The sequence below is a fragment of the Tursiops truncatus genome, chromosome 2, assembly GCF_011762595.2.
Source record: "Tursiops truncatus isolate mTurTru1 chromosome 2, mTurTru1.mat.Y, whole genome shotgun sequence".
Lineage (NCBI taxonomy): Eukaryota > Metazoa > Chordata > Mammalia > Artiodactyla > Delphinidae > Tursiops > Tursiops truncatus.
The window spans coordinates 28,851,709-28,867,920 of record NC_047035.1 but is presented as its reverse complement, the minus strand read 5'-3'; the positions used below and the strand labels follow the sequence as shown (position 1 = coordinate 28,867,920).

Genomic DNA, 16,212 nt, shown 5'->3' with positions numbered 1-16,212 from the left:
CAAAGTTTTTAGTGTGTATAGGGCCTTATTTTTCTGCCTGGTACCTGTAGGCATTTTTATTTGTAACTCTGTATTTGGGGACCTGAATATTTGTAATTACTTATATTAATCCATTTGGGAATTCTCCTGAGAGGCTTTTTGGATAATTAGAAATTTAAAAGATTATCTTATGATATTATTTTTATTATGGCACACTTCTCAGCATCTCAGAACTCCTCAGGTTAACAGAAAAATATTTTCAGTTAGAATTTAACAATCTCTTGAGAATGACCAGTAATAATTTTCTTTTTCATTTTAGGTACCCCAGTAATTAAAGAGAATGAGGAAGAAGATAACTAACACCACATTTTCCACTTTGTGTAACTTATTTAAATGTCATAAGAACAATAGATAAGTTTTGTATAGTTGTCTATTTTAAAGATTCTGTGTGGGGCAAATGGTTCTTAAGATAAAACAAATCTTTCATTCCTTTTTTTCTCATAACCTATTCAGTGTTTCTCCCCCCAAATGATAACACCAACTTTATATAGTCTAGTGCTCTTTTTAGAAGCTATAAATTTTCAATTTTTGTCTTCAGTCCCAGTTATGTACTGCGTGGCCCCATCTACTGAAACCTTTATAGACCAGTCATTTTTAACAAAAAAGGAACAAATGTGATTCTTTATTCAGTTTGTTCAGTTTTTTCATTTTTGTTTGTTTTTTTTTTTTAGGCCAGGCATTTAAATATATACACTTAACTTTTGAATTTGTAGGCCATCTTTCTTGAAGGTCCATCTCTTTATGACTCAGAAGCACAAATGTGTCATGCCTTTGGTTTGGGAAGAGCTCCTCTTAGAAATATAGCAGCAGTCCTAGAATCAAGACTCCAAAGTCCAGTTTGAAAAACTATGGTGAAAAAAGGAAAAATTAGTACCTTGGAGGCCTTATAGCCCATGTTATCTTTACTTATTTGTTGTTCCAAAAGTGTGTGCATTGTCAACTGGAATTTATGTTGTGTTTACCTGCATGTCCACTCAAGTCCTGCAAACAGTCAGCCAGTCATTCTGTGATCCAGGTCAGTGGTTAAAATGACTGTTATAATCACTCCTTTGACCAATACTTTGGCCTTATTACACATATGGACCTGATCTTAGGCATACTTTTTGGTTATAGTTCCTTATATTGGGTTGGCCAAAAGGTTTGTTCGGTTTTTTCCCGTAAGATGGCTCTAGTAGCACTTAGCTGTCTTTAACTTCATTTGAAACAATTTTGTTAGATTGTATTGTGACAGCTGTCATATCAGCATGCATTAAAAAAAAAAACTTATCAAAATTGGTGAATTTTTGTGTAGCCATTTTAATATTGAAGATGGAAGAAATAAAGCAACAGTTTTGGCATATTATGCTTTATTATTTCAAGAAAGGTAAAAACACAACTGAAAAGCAAAAAAAGATTTCTGCAGCCTATGGAGATGGTGCTGTGACTGATGGAACGTGTCAAAAGTGGTTTGTGAAGTTTCGTGCTGGAGATTTCTCGCTGGAAGATGCTCCACAGTCAGGTAGATCAGTTGAAGTTGATAGCGATCAAATCAAGACATTAATTGAGAACAATCAACGTTATACCACGTGGGAGATAGCCAACATACTCAAAATATCCAAATCAAGAGCTGAAAATCATTTGCTCCAGCTTGGTTATGTGAATCGCTTTGATGTTTGGGTTCCACATAAATTAAGCGAAAAAAACCTTCTAGACTGTATTTCTGCATGCAATTCTCTACTTAAACGTAACAAAAACGTTCCGTTTTTAAAACAAATTGTGGCGGGCAATGAAAAGTGGATACTGTACAATAATATGGAACGGAAGAGATGGTGGGGCAAGTGAAATGAACCACCACCAACCACACCAAAGGCCAGTCTTCATCCAAAGAAGGTGATGTTCTGTATATGGTGGGATTGGAAGGGAGTCCTCTATTATGAGCTCCTTCTGGAAAACCAAACGATTAATTCCAACAGTACTGCTCCCAGTTAGACCAACTGAAAGCAGCACTCGTCGAAAAGCGTCCAGAATTAGTCAACAGAAAACACATAATCCTCCATCAGGATAACACAAGACTGCATGTTTCTTTGATGACCAGGCAAAACTGTTATAGCTTGGCTGGGAAATTCTGATTCATCCACTGTATTCACCAGACATTGCACCTTCAGATTTCCATTTATTTCGGTCTTTCCAAAATTCTCTCAATGGAAAAAATTTCAATTCCCTGGAAGACTGTAAAAGGCACCTGGAACAGTTCTTTGCTCAAAAAGATAAAAAGTTTTAGGAAGATGGAATTATGAAGTTGCCTGAAAAATGGCAGAAGGTAGTGGAACAAAAGGGTGAATACGCTGTTCAATAAAGTTCTTGATTAAAATGAAAAATGTGTCTTTTATTTTTACTTAAAAACCAAAGGAACTTTTTGGCCAACCCAATATGTTAGATAAGTAAATATATATAAGCAGTAGTTATATTTGAATTCCTAGCCTAAATGTTGGCCATTCATATTTTTTAAAATTTGCCCTAATAACTTTGGTCTGTTGACCCTCATGTTGAGAGAAGTGACTGTTGTAAGGGTGCAGAACTTGAAAGACTGGATTTGGTACCTTTCAATAAGTGAAATTTAGTATTTCAAAATATATTTTTTCAAAAAGTTTAAGTTAAACAGCTCTTAAAATGAATTATGTATATGTTTGTGGATGGAAAAGAGATGTTTCATTATGGAATCCCAGGCAAACGGCATTATTTTTGAGGATTGCTTCTTCCGTGAAGCATAGCAGGTGATTTAACCTCAGAATTGCAAAGCAACAGTTGGATACAGAGCTTGGAATTTTTCATATAAGAAAAAGTTGTTTTTGGAAAATGCAAGATACGGTAGTCAGTAACCAGATGAAGTGCATAGTAGGCTGTGACTGAGTCACTGATAGATTGCAAAAAAGATGTCAGAGGCCCTCTGCCATATTGTGCCTAAAGTCCCTCAACCAGAAACTATTGGCTCCTATTTCCCCATTTACTTGCGTAAAACTAGTCAAAGAGGGAAGAGTCATTTTTAAAAAGTGATTGCATAAGTAGTCCTGGCTTTCTGAAGTTTTCAGCTGTCATTTAAGTAGGAATTACATGATTTCTCTGAGTCACTCTGATCAAAAGGGACCACTGCTTTGACAATCAATTCTAAATAAAGGTCCAATACTATTTTTAGCTTCCTTTTGCTCTTCCTTACAGTCTGATAGGAAGAAATCTTTACTCTGACTGGCTTATACATTCAAAGCCTTTGACTATTTCTTTTGTGAACCATAGGCAATGAGAATTTTCCTTGGTGATGTTTAAACTAAGAAGACGATCTTCTTTTCTTGTACTCTGCACTTCATCTAGTAGGTAAGCTTAAAGCCCTATTGCTAGGTATGGATGTATTTTCTAAAAGTTATGCTGGAAGTGAATATAGTAGGGAATGAATGAATGACTTCATACTGAATTTATTTATAAAATAACTTACAGTGTTGGTGTTTGGTTTTTCTGAATTCTTAATATAGAAACTAATTTTCTCTGTTTCTCCTTGTTTCTTAATGTCTTTTCATCACTGGTAGTTCTCACAGAAGTGTAAGGTGCTTTTCTGTGTCCATTTCACACAAAATTCATAATTCAGTTCCACTCAACAAATATCGAATGACTTCTGTGCCTCCTTTTCTTGGAATTAAAGCCAGAATCCATGTTATTAGAAAATGGAAGATAAGGTATATGAAGAAGTTCAGAATATTCTCTCAAATCATTCCTTAAATCATCCTTTACTGCTGCAGATTTAGCTGATGTTAAATGCTTTTGGTTTATGCTTCTCGGATTAGATATTTGACCTACTTGGAAGAGATTGTCTCTGTGCTCCTTGTTTAAAGCATTATGCTGTTTTAGTGGATCATTCGATTTCTTCTCTTCTTATAATGATGGAATCAGTACAGTATTTTAATTTTTCACAGGAAATTTTATTTTCGTCTACCAAGGAATTCAGCTTTCCTCTTTTCCCTAACATTAAGTTTATGGCTGTATTACTAGTCAGGTCTTGAAAGGTTTTTGTGTTCTCTGTAAATAGGCGTTTGTTCCTTTAAACCAGAGTTTCTCAACCTTGGCACTATTAATATTTTAGGCTGGATAATGTTGTGGGGAGGGGGGCTGTCCTTTGTAATATAGGATGTTTAGCAGCATCTCTGGCTTTACACATTAGATACCAGTAGAACCCTCTCCCAAGTTGTGACAATCAGAAGTGTCTTCAGACATTGCCATCTATCCTCTGGGGCAGAAGGGTGGGAACATATTCGCCCCCGGTTAAGAACCAGTGCTTTGTAGCAACATTCCTTTTTCCAAGGTCCATTTATTTTCACTCTGTAGTCATATGCTACCTGAGTTGTTATTTGAGAGAAGGTGATGTATTTAATAATCGTGGATGGAAGGAAATGGTCACTGGTGTTTTCCTTTGTCATGCTTATTTTAATAATTTTCACATAACATTAGAAACTCAGGACTGGAAGGTTCAACTTGTTTTTTTAGCAGGGCCTCAGCTTTTATTGTTTAGCATTCTTATCTTAGGACAGTAATTATTAACCTACCTCTCTCCTACTATCAACAAAATCCAACTTTATGATAGATTTTGCTTTGTCTCTAAAGTTTAACATTTTAAGTGTACTTTAGAAAATGGATCATCCTTCTTAGGTGTTCATTCTTTAAGTATTCATTCATTGTCCAATAATGCACAAATTTTGTAGACTGTAGCAGTCCTTAAATACAGAAAAATATTGTATAAAATTTGGTAATCATATATGAAAGTAGCTGGTGTAGACACTGATTCTGCATGTGGACCGAAGACTATCTGGTCATGGTAACTGGCCAGTAACTTGGTATGGTTACTGGATCTATTCCACAAATAGAGGTGGTATAAGACACATAAATGTGGTTCCTGTATAGAAAGAAATTTTGACTTGAATAGATGCTTCTTCTGATACCTCTTACCAGTGGTCTGAAGTGGAATAAAGAGGAGTACGAAATGAATCTTAACTGTTAACTTATTCTCAGAGTTGGTGATGTGTAAGTAGAGTCGAAGGTGGTTATCTATGTGGCCCAGAATCTTCCAGCTGGATTTTTCTTAGGACTAAATGGAAAAAAGTATAGGGCCTAGAGAGGTTGGATTAAATCATTAACTTTAAAAAATTGGGGGGGAAGTGTCAAAGCATCAATCATGAGTAGTCTGATTGTCTCTCTAACTGAAGTCTGATTGTCTGCTCACAAAGACCTTACATTGTTAAGTATTGGTAAAGGAGGAAGAAATAACTGCTAAACTGAAAGTTACCCTTTACCAGAAATTAATTTCTTTGGCACACATTTTCTTTATTTGGGCTGCTTAACGTGCCTGTAAATAATTAAATATAAAACAAGATTCAGTGTAGCAGAGTTGGTGCTTCTGACATAGCTAACTTGACCATATTCCTTAATCTTCATTTTAGCATGAGTGTTTTTAACTATAAAGTAAGTGCAATAAAAAAATTAAAGGTATTTTTTTTAAAAATCACTGAACTTTTAGAAGTCCCTCATCTATATCTCTATTCCTGCCTTTTTATCAACCATTGACTTCAAAGAAAGAAAACTGAAAAACTAGACTGAGTCTTACCTTTTTCTAACTTAAGATAAATTTTCACTTGACACTTGGAGAAGTCATAACTGGATTCTAGTTAATTTCCCATATTGGGCAGGTTAGAAGGGAACCAGCCAACCAAATTATGATCTACCAAATTTAACCAGGGGGTGGGGGAGAGTAAGCTATTTTTCAGTAGATTTGCACTTTAAAATGAACTGGATGTTGGTGGAAAGTACTCTCAAAGGGAAGATGGGTAAATACCTAGCCTGCATGTGGATATTAGAGAATCAAACCTCATCCTTGCTCATTCTAAGCCCACCTGAGCAGTAGTTGTGTGTCAGCATAATCAGAGCCAGGATTTCCCTACTTCCTTACTTGGTGTCGTCTTCCATGTCTGCTACATTAAGTCATCCCTCTGGGGGTATATCAAGAATTTCCTACTCAGAGTAGAAACTTTGTGAGTTATCTTTCCTACATCTAGATTTTAAAAATTAATTTAGATGTTGGCTAGATTAAGTTGTGGCTAATGTTACAAGGGTGGGGAGTTCTTTGCTTGTTTGATCAGCAGGGTACCTGCCTCTGAGGTGCTATTGCCTAGAGTGATCAATCCCATCAAAAGACTGGTGAGTTGGTAGCTGTAGAGAATATACATATGGCCAGCTTCTCCCAGGGTGTCAGTCATGATCACGAGCATCACTCCAGAATCTTTGGCTTCTAGAACCAACTCCATTCTGAAGAACATTTTAACATCTATTAATACGTCGGTAATAATCTTTTATATGCAGGAATTTTTGTAGCATGTCTTTATGACTAAACTTACTGTGTTAAATTATTTAGAAATGTTGAGTTTCTGAATGTTATTTTGTGAGATGTTTTAAAATAGTAATAAATTGTGTTATTTTATAAAAAAATTAATGTGTATCTTTTTTGGTTACATGTCCATTAGTTTTACCTAATATACAGCGACTATGTGAACTTCCAATGATATTCAGTTCCGAAGAAACTCAGTGTTTGGATAACATATTCCACACAGCTTGTGTGTGTGAGAGAGAGAGAGGGAGAGAAAGAGAGAATTGGGGATTGACTCATTTCTTTATGCCAAAAATTTTTTTTTCAGTAGTTTACTACCAGTGATGACCTCCTCTCTCAAGTTTGTAAGTCTTCCCCAGAAGTTCTCTGGGCACAATTTCAAATGACTAGGATCCTGGAAGGAGCACTTCCAGAGACAGCAAGTTACTACTGCACTTGGTTATTCCTAGTCCTTTCCTGACTTCCAGAAGTGTACAAGGTTAAGGTTGGCTGATAGGCCCTTGATTTGTGGTCTGGAATGACCTGACATTGGCTAGCCCTTTTTTGATACACAAGAAACAGGAAGAACCCAGCAATAAATCACAGTAATATTACACATTTTCCCAGCATGTATTCTGTGCTATTATCAGTCAAATGTAATTTTGGTCACAGAATGGGAATATAGTGCAGTTTCTACTTCTTTATTCCACAATTCTTTGGTTGTGAGGATGTTTCTTGCTGCTCTCCTCCTTTAAAAGGCAGAAAGATTTTAATTTGTGCCTATTAAGAGAAAACCTTAGGCTTCCCTGGTGGCACAGTGATTGAGAATCCGCCTGCCAGTGCAAAGGACACAGGTTCGAGCCCTGGTCCGGGAAGATCCCACATGCCACAGAGCAACTAAGCCCGTGTGCCACAACTGCTGAGCCTGCGCTCTAGAGTCCACGAGCCACAGCTACTGAAGCCTGCTTGCATAGAGCCCATGCTTTGCAACAAGAGAAGCCGCTGCAATGAGAAGCCTGCGCACCACAACGAAGAGTAGCCCCCGCTCGCCGCAACTAGAGAAAAAGCCAGCGCGCAGCAACGAAGACCCAATGCAGCCAAAAATAAAAATAATTTAAAAAAAGAGAAAACCTTAATTCAGAGCATAAATAGCACGTTATTTTTAGTTAATTGTTTCCTAGAACAAAGGGTGAACATCTAGAATTCTGACTTTTTTTTTCTGCCATATATATGTATTACATTAAATATATGTATGTATATGTAGATATATACAATTATTATATATAATAAAAGGATCCTAAGTGATGACCTTCCCTTCTAAAATGCAATCAACTCTGCAGCCATAAAAAGATGGCATATCCCTATGTACAGGTAAAGTGTGCCCATAACATACTGGGTGAAAGAAGTGAAGAACCTATTATTTCTTTTTGTTGTAAATGTAGTGTGTGTGTGTGTGTGTGTGTGTGTGTGTGTGTGTGTGTGTGTGTGTGTGTGTGTGTTGGGAGGAGGGAGTATGTTTATGATGGAGTGTTGGGGAGAAGGTAGGAGTGTGTGTGAAGACAGGACTGAGAGGTATGGAGAGTGTGTATGGAGCGCCATGCCTGTGGGAATGGAGGAGGAAGTTATGAGTGGGGAGGAGGGGCAACGGGGACATTTGTCGGGGGAAGTGAAGATTTGCGTGTCTGTTGTGGGGTCCAAGATGTGGAGATGTGTTGAGAAGTGTGAGAGGGAGTCACAGACATAAGTGAGGACATGAATAATTGTACAGAAAAATCTTAGGACATATACCAATATCAGCCTTCATAAATAAAATTTTTTACCTTGTGATTGTTATGCAGGCCAGCTATAAATTTAAAGCCTTATTACTAGGGGAAAACCCCACTGAATTCTTATGTTCATTTAATCACTTCTGGATTTACTAGAATTTCAAAAGATGGACATCTTCAGTCACTGAATCTCTGCAACCAAACATGTCTTTAAACCGTATTTCCCTTTTTATATCCTCTTGATATAAATGGCTGCTGCAATACTGAAGCATTAATTTTATACAGGTATGATGAGTTATTCCTGCAGTGAAACATTTTTAGCTGAAAAAAGATTTAAAAGGGGAACAAAAGCATTACTAGATAACCTCCTAAACCATTTCAGGATTTTCTAACATCTAATAGTAAGTTAACATTTACTTGTGTCTATTTTGCCTTCAAACATTTGTCTTGTAGAAAACATGCAAAAATTTAATATATTAAAAAGTATTGCTGGGGCTTCCCTGGTGGCCCAGTGGTTAGGAATCCGCCTGCCAATGCAGGGGACACGGGTTCGAGCCCTGGTCTGGTAAGATCCCACATGCCGTGGAGCAACTAAGCCCGTGTGCCACAACTACTGAGCCCGCACTCTAGAGCCCGCAAGCCACAACTACTGAAGCCGGCGCGCCTAGAGCCCGTGCTCCACAACAAGAGAAGCCATCGCAATGAGAAGCCTGTGCACCGCAACGAAGAGTAGCCCCCGCTCGCCACAAGAGAAAGCCCGCGTGCAGCAACGAAGACCCAACGCAGCCAAAAATAAATTAATTTTAAAAAAAGTATTGCAATTTAAAGTTACATACTATGATATAAAGCTTAAAGTAAAACAACTGAGGTTTGGGTTTTTTTTTTTTCCAGTGACATGGGTAAGTCTTCCTAAGAAAAGAAAATATAATAGAGCTTAAGTACACTGAAAGTTTTTTATATATGTCAGAAAAACAAGACAATAGAATTTTAAAAATATTTTTTATTAATATACATGTATTTGATAACTTCGAACTTAGAACACTTAGAATCAGCATGAACAAGGTAAACTACACTTCAATGACAAAGATTTGAAATGGGGGAACAGATACTGTAACTGGTTCACATTAACCTCCCCTTGCAATCTGTATCTGTATCTTGTCCAGTGAAAACGATTTACACAGCTCTACAAGTGCAGTATTTTTCTAACAACCCATTTTGTAGTCTCGGAACACTTTACAGTTAAACTGATTTAGATGTTTAAAGATGAAAAATAAGAAATTTGCACTCTAAATTTAAATATCTAATTCACATTTCTTTACGTTAATGTAAATCAGGAACAATTTACAGTAAACACAAAAACTATTCACGATAGTAGTAACAACAGTTCACATTTTTACTGAACACTTCTTGTGTTAGCCAGGCCCTGCACTAAACATCTGAACATGCAATATCACATTTAATTACCTCGACGGTAAGTGTCACGAGTTCACGTTTTCCACAACTGATGATGATGCAAGCTCATGACAGCTTGCACTGAGCACTCGTGTCCAGACCTTTCCCTGGCATCGTAGCTAGCATGACTCGTACCGCAGCAGCTCTGGTGCTTGTTTGCACGATTTTACTAATGTCACATGAATACGCAGGCCTGACTCCCCCCCCCCCCCAAAAAACATGCCTAAGTCTTTACTACTAGGAGACACACGTGTAAGACAGCACAGAGACAACGAACGAAAGCAGCTGTGATCTAGGTCTGCACTAAAGCCCCTTTTATGGGGACTCAGAGGGGCCCCTTCAGGCCTAACTGCAGGAGGACAGCCTCCGCCTCCTCCTCCTCAGCCTCCCCCTCGCGGATCTGCACCAGCAACTGGAAGAGGTTTGGGGCTGGCCCTTCCGCAACCGCGGTCAGCCACAGCCTCTGGAGGGCCCCGCTGTGGTTGGCCCCGGCAATGACCTGCTCCAGGCGGGCTTGATTCACGTTTTCTTTATCTATGGCCCCCTTCTCCACCACCTTCTGCAGCAGAGGCTCCAGACGAATGACATAAGCAGATAACTTTTCTCCCGGGTTCTGGTAAGTGTTCAGAAATCTGACCTGCGCATCCCTACAGCTCTCCACGCTCCCAAACGCTTGCTCAAGCGCCTTCAGGCATTCGGCGGTGGTAATCGCAGGGTTGCTGGTCTTGAGGATGCGTATGACATCAGCAGCAGGACCTCTAAGACTCTCCATCAACCGCCGCCTCTTTTCCACATCTGACACCTGCCACTCCTCTATGACCTCATTAGTGTGCTCCAGCCAGGGATCAAATGTCTCCTCTCCAGGCCCCAGGATGTCCCTCCCGGAGAAGAGTGTCAGCTTCCTGTACCATATGGACTCAACAAGAGGCGGAATAACATTATGCAAAATATAGTTTAGCATCTCTGCTGGCATATCTGGGATTGGGGCCGGAGTGGGGTTCTGAAACCCAAGGACACGGGCAACATCTTGCACGGTCCACCCCTCTCTTGCCAGGAAGAGGTGCAACCTTTCTAGAAATTCAGCATCGGAAGTCGGGTGCTTAAAGACCACTTTCCACACCCCTCCTTTACCGGGCATCTCCCTGGGGATCGCGGTGTAATCGACAGCACCAGTGAGCTCTAACAAGGCTGCTTTGGCATTCTCTTCCCTCCAGAACATTCTCCCAAGCACTCGATAGGGCACCTGGGGCATCGCAGCCTGGAGGGTCTCTTCGATTTCAGCCTCATCACAGTTCACTGGGATCCCCCAGACCAGCAGGGCTCTCTGGGAGTTCACATCCATCCCCCTACACCAGTCTTCCAACAGTGTCATCGCCATTTTGCCAACTATCAAGGGCCCCAATTTTACAAAATACGGGTTACTGTGGTTCCCTGTGCTCTAGGACTTAGGACAACAGCAGACAGTCCCCCGCAATATGCCCGAGGAGTCAAGCTTCACACCACCACGATTAACAAACGACACCAGAGTCCTGCTCTCGTCCTTCCGCTGCCCCCCAAGTGTCAGTCCTCCGCGTTCTCGGAGCGAAGCCTGCGGGATGCTCAGTTACGCGGCCACCGCCATCTTGAGTCTCTGGTCGGGGTCTTCGGGCCGGGTCCTCCACCTGCAGGCAGGGTGTCGCGTCGCAGCTCAGAGGCGAGGAGTGAGGGCGGGCGGCGAAGGCGGGAGCCGCCGGGCTGTAGAGGCCGCCGGGGTGTAATCGCGGGGCGTAGTCTTCTGTTCTCAGCCCGGGCGCCAGGCACTCGCGGCTGCTTCCGGCGTCAAGCGGGCTTTCGCGGTCGGAGCCGGGCCTTCAGGCGCGCGAGAAGCCGCTTCTCTGCAGACGAGAACTGTGCCGCCCCCGGAGGAAGAGACTATCCCGAGGTCGCAGCGGCGGCAGAGGGGCCAGCCCGAGAGATGGTCCTTCGCTGGCGCAGGTGCCCGTCTGGGCTGCGAGGACAACCGGGCACCCAGAACACACGCGGCGGAGGCGCGGGTAGGATACGGAAGCAGGGCTAGAAGCGGCGCAGACGAAGGCAGGCCACGGCGACTGCGCGCCCGAGCTGCTGCACGTGGAGGCGGGATGGCGCAGCGCGACTTCCGGCTGGTCAGACCCGCAGCCAGCCGAGACGTTACGGCCGCAGTGGAAGGCGGGACCGGCCGGCAAGCGGCTTTCGCCCCGCCCCGCCCCCGCGGCCGAGCCTGCGCGAGCGTAGCCACGGCAACGGCGGCCCAGAAGACTGGCGACCTGAGTGCTTCGGCGGCCCGCAGAGGCGAGCGATTGCCTTGGTGCCAGCAAGGGGCTCCGGGCATTAATTTCTCTGACGGCGCGTTTCCTTTTTCACATTTTCCAGATTTTTTTTTTTTCTCACAAAGCACTGTATTTAAAAGACGATAATATAATACCGGAGTGGATTTAAGATGATATGCGTCCGTCAAGGAAGATTGTCTACTCACGTCGCTCGTTCAAGTCAATGCTGTATAAGAAAATACCCTATACCATCTGATCGCACTCCGCAACCTCCGCGAATTTCATCCAAATGAAACTAAAACGTTGGAAGTGTGCCGTGTGTTTGTGTGAGACACTGAGTTGAGACTTTTTCTTGTCTAAGATTTTGTAAGAAGATCTAGATCTATTTAGTAACCTTTGTAGCCAGGCTACATGTGTTATTTCCCTTGTCCTGGCATCACTGACAGTGAGCTGATAAAACAGAATCCTTACGGTTCAAAAACGTCAAGTAATCCCTTGCAAGCAAACCAAGGCCTATTTACGTCAATCCCAGATAGTGAAAATCTCCCCAGAAGGACACAGCATTCAACTCTGAATTTTTAAAACCTTATTTAATAAAAGGTTTAAAGATACAGAAGAACATTCAAAAGTAAATAAGTTACATAGGTACATTACAATCACATCAGCAAGATTTTCTTTAGTGTGTTAATTTTTTTTTATAAAAAGCACACAAAAAATAAAATCTTCAGTCTGGTCTATCACAACTGTACAGCAAAAGAGGTAATATTTATATATATGTACACTATTTTAATATGTAACAGTCTTTTTAAAAAAGGGTGCCACAGGCAGCAAACACACAAAAGGCAGTGTCTGATATTTTTCAAAATAAAAGGAATATACTTATTTATATGCTATTAAAATATTTGTACAATAATTACAGACTGTCAAGGCTATTCCTGTGCTCTGTCCCCTCCAACAAGGCCTTCGACTGAGAGACGAATGAAAAGGTGAAACAGCTGCAAACTGTGAGAGGCAAATATTAACACAGCAAAAATACGGGGAGGACATACAATTGTTTTATAAAAATATGCATACTTCCTATAAACCTAAGGAGTTAGGCTTGCCAGTCTGGTAATAAATACCGTCCCAGAATAGTGAGCCCCAGTAAAAACATACTTAAATAGCTGAGGCTTGAGTATGTGTTGTACTCCTCCTTCATCTTAACATCTGGCACATGAGAAGAGGTTAGGTCACTGAGGCAGTTAAATATAGGGGATCCCTTTAGACATAAGCAGCACACGACCTCTGTGCCAGGGGTGGAAGTGGGGTAGCAGAAGGGATGGGTGTGTACCTTAGTTGTGAGGGGGGCTGCTGAAGGCATGGAGGACAGTGCTTCAGCACTGTCTCCGTGGGTGGGTAAGAGACCTCAGAAACGGTCTAGAACACAGGCACTAGGTTAGTTTCATGCCCTTAGCTGAGTGTAGATGGAGGCTGAGAGATGGATATGTGAGATGGTGTGGGGAGGACATTATAAAGCTGAAGGTGTTTGTCATTTAACTTCTTAAAGCAAAGAGCTCTGAATATAAGAAAAAAGAAAAAACAAAGTAGCCTAATGGTTCACAGGGAGAAAGCACCATAAAGGATATACCTATGCCAGCTTCTATGGGCGCACCTACGTTACTGGCAGGTCACTTGCCACAATTGCATCTGCCCTCTAAACATTATACCTTTTACACTGCATTCTCGATACTAATCCATTCTGGAGCATAAACCCTTCTAAAATACGGTGTTGGGTGGGGTTAATACAGAGAGGTACCATCTTGATTTTCTCCACCTATATTCACCTGGTCTGGTCTCCGTGAGCTTAGAAGAGGAGAATCACTGTAGACGAAGGAGGTTTCTGTTACCACATGTCCAAAAAAGAAGCCTGAAACTAAATACGGTTTAAATAGAAAAAACCTCGGGAAACTTAAGTAGCACTTTGGGGCAAAGCTGTGAAGGCACTCATATTACATATGTGATTTAGAAGAGAGCCTAAATTTGCTACCCTCCTGTTTTTGGAGGGTATACCAGATTTTTGCAGTCTTGGGCCGTTGAGCTTGTAAAAGCCTATGGAAGAAACTAGCTGGGAAGTTAGAGGTCTAGGTAGCCATCAGAAGTTGAGGAGGGGGGAGAATTTTAATTCCCATAGCTGGGCTCATGTATAACCATATTAATGCATAAATGAATGCTAATACACACCTGATAGTGCATAGTTTAGAAACAAAACTCCCTCCCCACTCCCAGCTACCAATATGACGCCTTTAGGCTATCTCAGAAGAGTAGCAGAATGAATACTTTTTGGCTCCTTCCTAACGTGGATTCACTTAGAACTTCTTTTACACAACTAAAGTTGAACAGCAAGATCAGAAAAATAACTCAGCCCTCCTATGGGACTGGCAAGTGAAGGGGCCTCCAGAATCTTCCAGCCCTTCCACATCAGTGACTCCACACCAAATATGGCTTCTTCAAGCCAGAAACAAAACCAGAATCTGGCTTCCAGCCAATTCCCTCAAGCTACTTGAAAGTACAGCCAAAGAAGAGGTAGCAACAAGAACTGCCTTTGATCTCCCTTGATCCTGCTAGTCTCCGCGTGCCTTTGTGACATCTTCCACCTTTCCACCCTCTTTCAGTGCTACTATCATTCCTATTGGCAGAACGAGGGACTTTAGGGTCTTGGAAATGTGGGGGGGAGGGTGGTGCCAAGAAGGTGCCTTGTTTTGGGATAAATGCACTTGGGCCTCTGGAAAGGAGGAATCCCCTGGTCCCTGAGAGGATGTTAAAAATTAAATATTAAGAATAAATAAATAGCTCCCAAATGACACAAGTCAAGGAATGAAGGCTCCTGTCCCATCTGGCTAGGAGACCTCCCCCTCCCAGGGAAGGATCCAGAAATCTCCAGCATGCAGGACTGAGGGCTGAGCTGTGGATATCAGCACTAGACCAGGTGGGGTGGGGTTAGGTGGCAGCTGCCAAGGGCAGGACAGAGGCAGGCAAGAAACTTGCACCAAGGAGGAGCAGGCTGGGCCTAGGCTAAGCTCCCTTAGCAGCCTCCAGGGCCCAAAGGTATTTGGCAAAAAGGTGGGAAGCAGGAAAAGCCAAGGCTTATCAAAAGCTCCCTCAGGCCTAGCCCTGTAGCAGCCCTGCAGCTTCCTTCCTCTGCACAGTTTCCTTCCCTCCAGCAGGCTGAGAGCTTGCAAAGAACATTGGCTCCTTCCCCAGACATCTGAGAAAACTTTCCAGCCCCAGCAGGATGCTAGCGAGCAGCAAAGGGATAGGTACCAGTCCTGGTCTCTCTCCCTGCACCTGTTCTGGCAGCCTCCCTCCCACAGAGAACGTGGCCTCTCTGAGGACATAGTCACTGAAGCAGCATGGCCTGGACACTGCCGCAGAGGAGACAGCACAGATGCCAGGCTGAGCTCCCTCTCGGAGATGGCCACCACACTCCTTCCCACGGAGTCCCTCTTTCCGGGGCTTGGGGCAGGGCCTGTACAGGTCCCCTGGGGCGGGGGATTAATGCTGCCAAGGGGGCGCGCTTGTGCTTGTCTCTCCATGGTGACCTAAGGGAGCAAGGGAAACAAAGAGAGAGAGAAGCAACCTCGTGGCTTGGCGGCAGAGGTCCATGTGAGAGGCAGCGGCGGCAGCGCTGGAGCCCCTCCCCAGGGGCAGCCCCAGCGAGCAGGGACTCTCCCAGTCCCAGGAAAGCAGGAGGGAAACTTCCGACAGACCAAATGCAAGAGAACTGGATCCTGCAGCCCTTAACACTGCTCCTGGGCCCTGTATAAGTAAAAGAGCCGTTTATTTAATTGTATCCGTTTTGCAGAGACAAGTCCACGTGATCTCTCCCTCCGGAGGTTCCAGTGCTGGCAGAGCGTCTCAGGCTGGAGCAGGGCCCGGAGCCCCGGGCGTCAGCCCCTCTCGCCTGCGCTGCTCTCCTCCCTCAGGGCCGGCTGGTGGGGGGAGGCGGCCGCAGTGGCCGCAGCGGCCGCGGCCTCTTTCTCCTTCTGCCTCAGAGCGGCCGCCTTCTTCTCCTGCTCGGCGTGGCTCTTCATGTGAGCGCTGCGGCTCTTCACCTTGTAAAACACCCTGTAGCCGGGAAGGAGGGGCTCCAGTAAGAGGTCTGTCTCCACCCCTGGGACCTCCAGGCTAGAGCACCTGCGTGCGTGCGTGCGTGCGTGCGTGTGTGTGTGTGTGTGTGTGTGTGTCTGTTCTGGGGGCTCCCCGGCCCTTCTGGCTTGCTCCGCGCCACGTGGTCCAGCCCCACCCTCCA

At 43.1% G+C, this 16,212-nt stretch overlaps 3 protein-coding genes across 9 annotated transcripts in view; 1 reads left to right on the top strand and 2 right to left on the bottom strand.

The window, feature by feature from the left end:
• The window catches only part of DNAL1 (dynein axonemal light chain 1), a 43,506-nt gene extending 35,783 nt beyond the window's left edge, over window positions 1-7,723 (top strand). For all 4 annotated transcript variants that reach the window (XR_012329358.1, XM_004317022.4, XM_033850880.2 and 1 more), the window contains one exon: window positions 299-7,723. Coding sequence is in view for 3 of the 4 variants with exons in the window: in XM_004317022.4 (XP_004317070.1) it covers window positions 299-339 (41 nt within the window). In the remaining variant the exon portion in view is untranslated. The remainder of the gene's footprint in view (window positions 1-298) is intronic.
• Window positions 7,724-9,166: 1,443 nt separating this feature from the next.
• On the bottom strand, window positions 9,167-12,363 carry PNMA1 (PNMA family member 1). The gene has a single exon (XM_033850879.2). The coding sequence runs from the start codon at window positions 11,012-11,014 to the stop codon at window positions 9,962-9,964; it is 1,053 nt and encodes a 350-aa protein (XP_033706770.1). The 5' UTR covers window positions 11,015-12,363; the 3' UTR covers window positions 9,167-9,961.
• A 132-nt stretch (window positions 12,364-12,495) lies between these two features.
• MIDEAS (mitotic deacetylase associated SANT domain protein) overlaps window positions 12,496-16,212 on the bottom strand; it is a 66,892-nt gene continuing 63,175 nt past the window's right edge. For all 4 annotated transcript variants that reach the window (XM_033850877.2, XM_033850878.1, XM_033850876.2 and 1 more), the window contains exon 13: window positions 12,496-16,028. In XM_033850877.2, coding sequence (XP_033706768.1) covers window positions 15,851-16,028 — 178 coding nt within the window. In that variant the 3' untranslated portion in view covers window positions 12,496-15,850. The remainder of the gene's footprint in view (window positions 16,029-16,212) is intronic.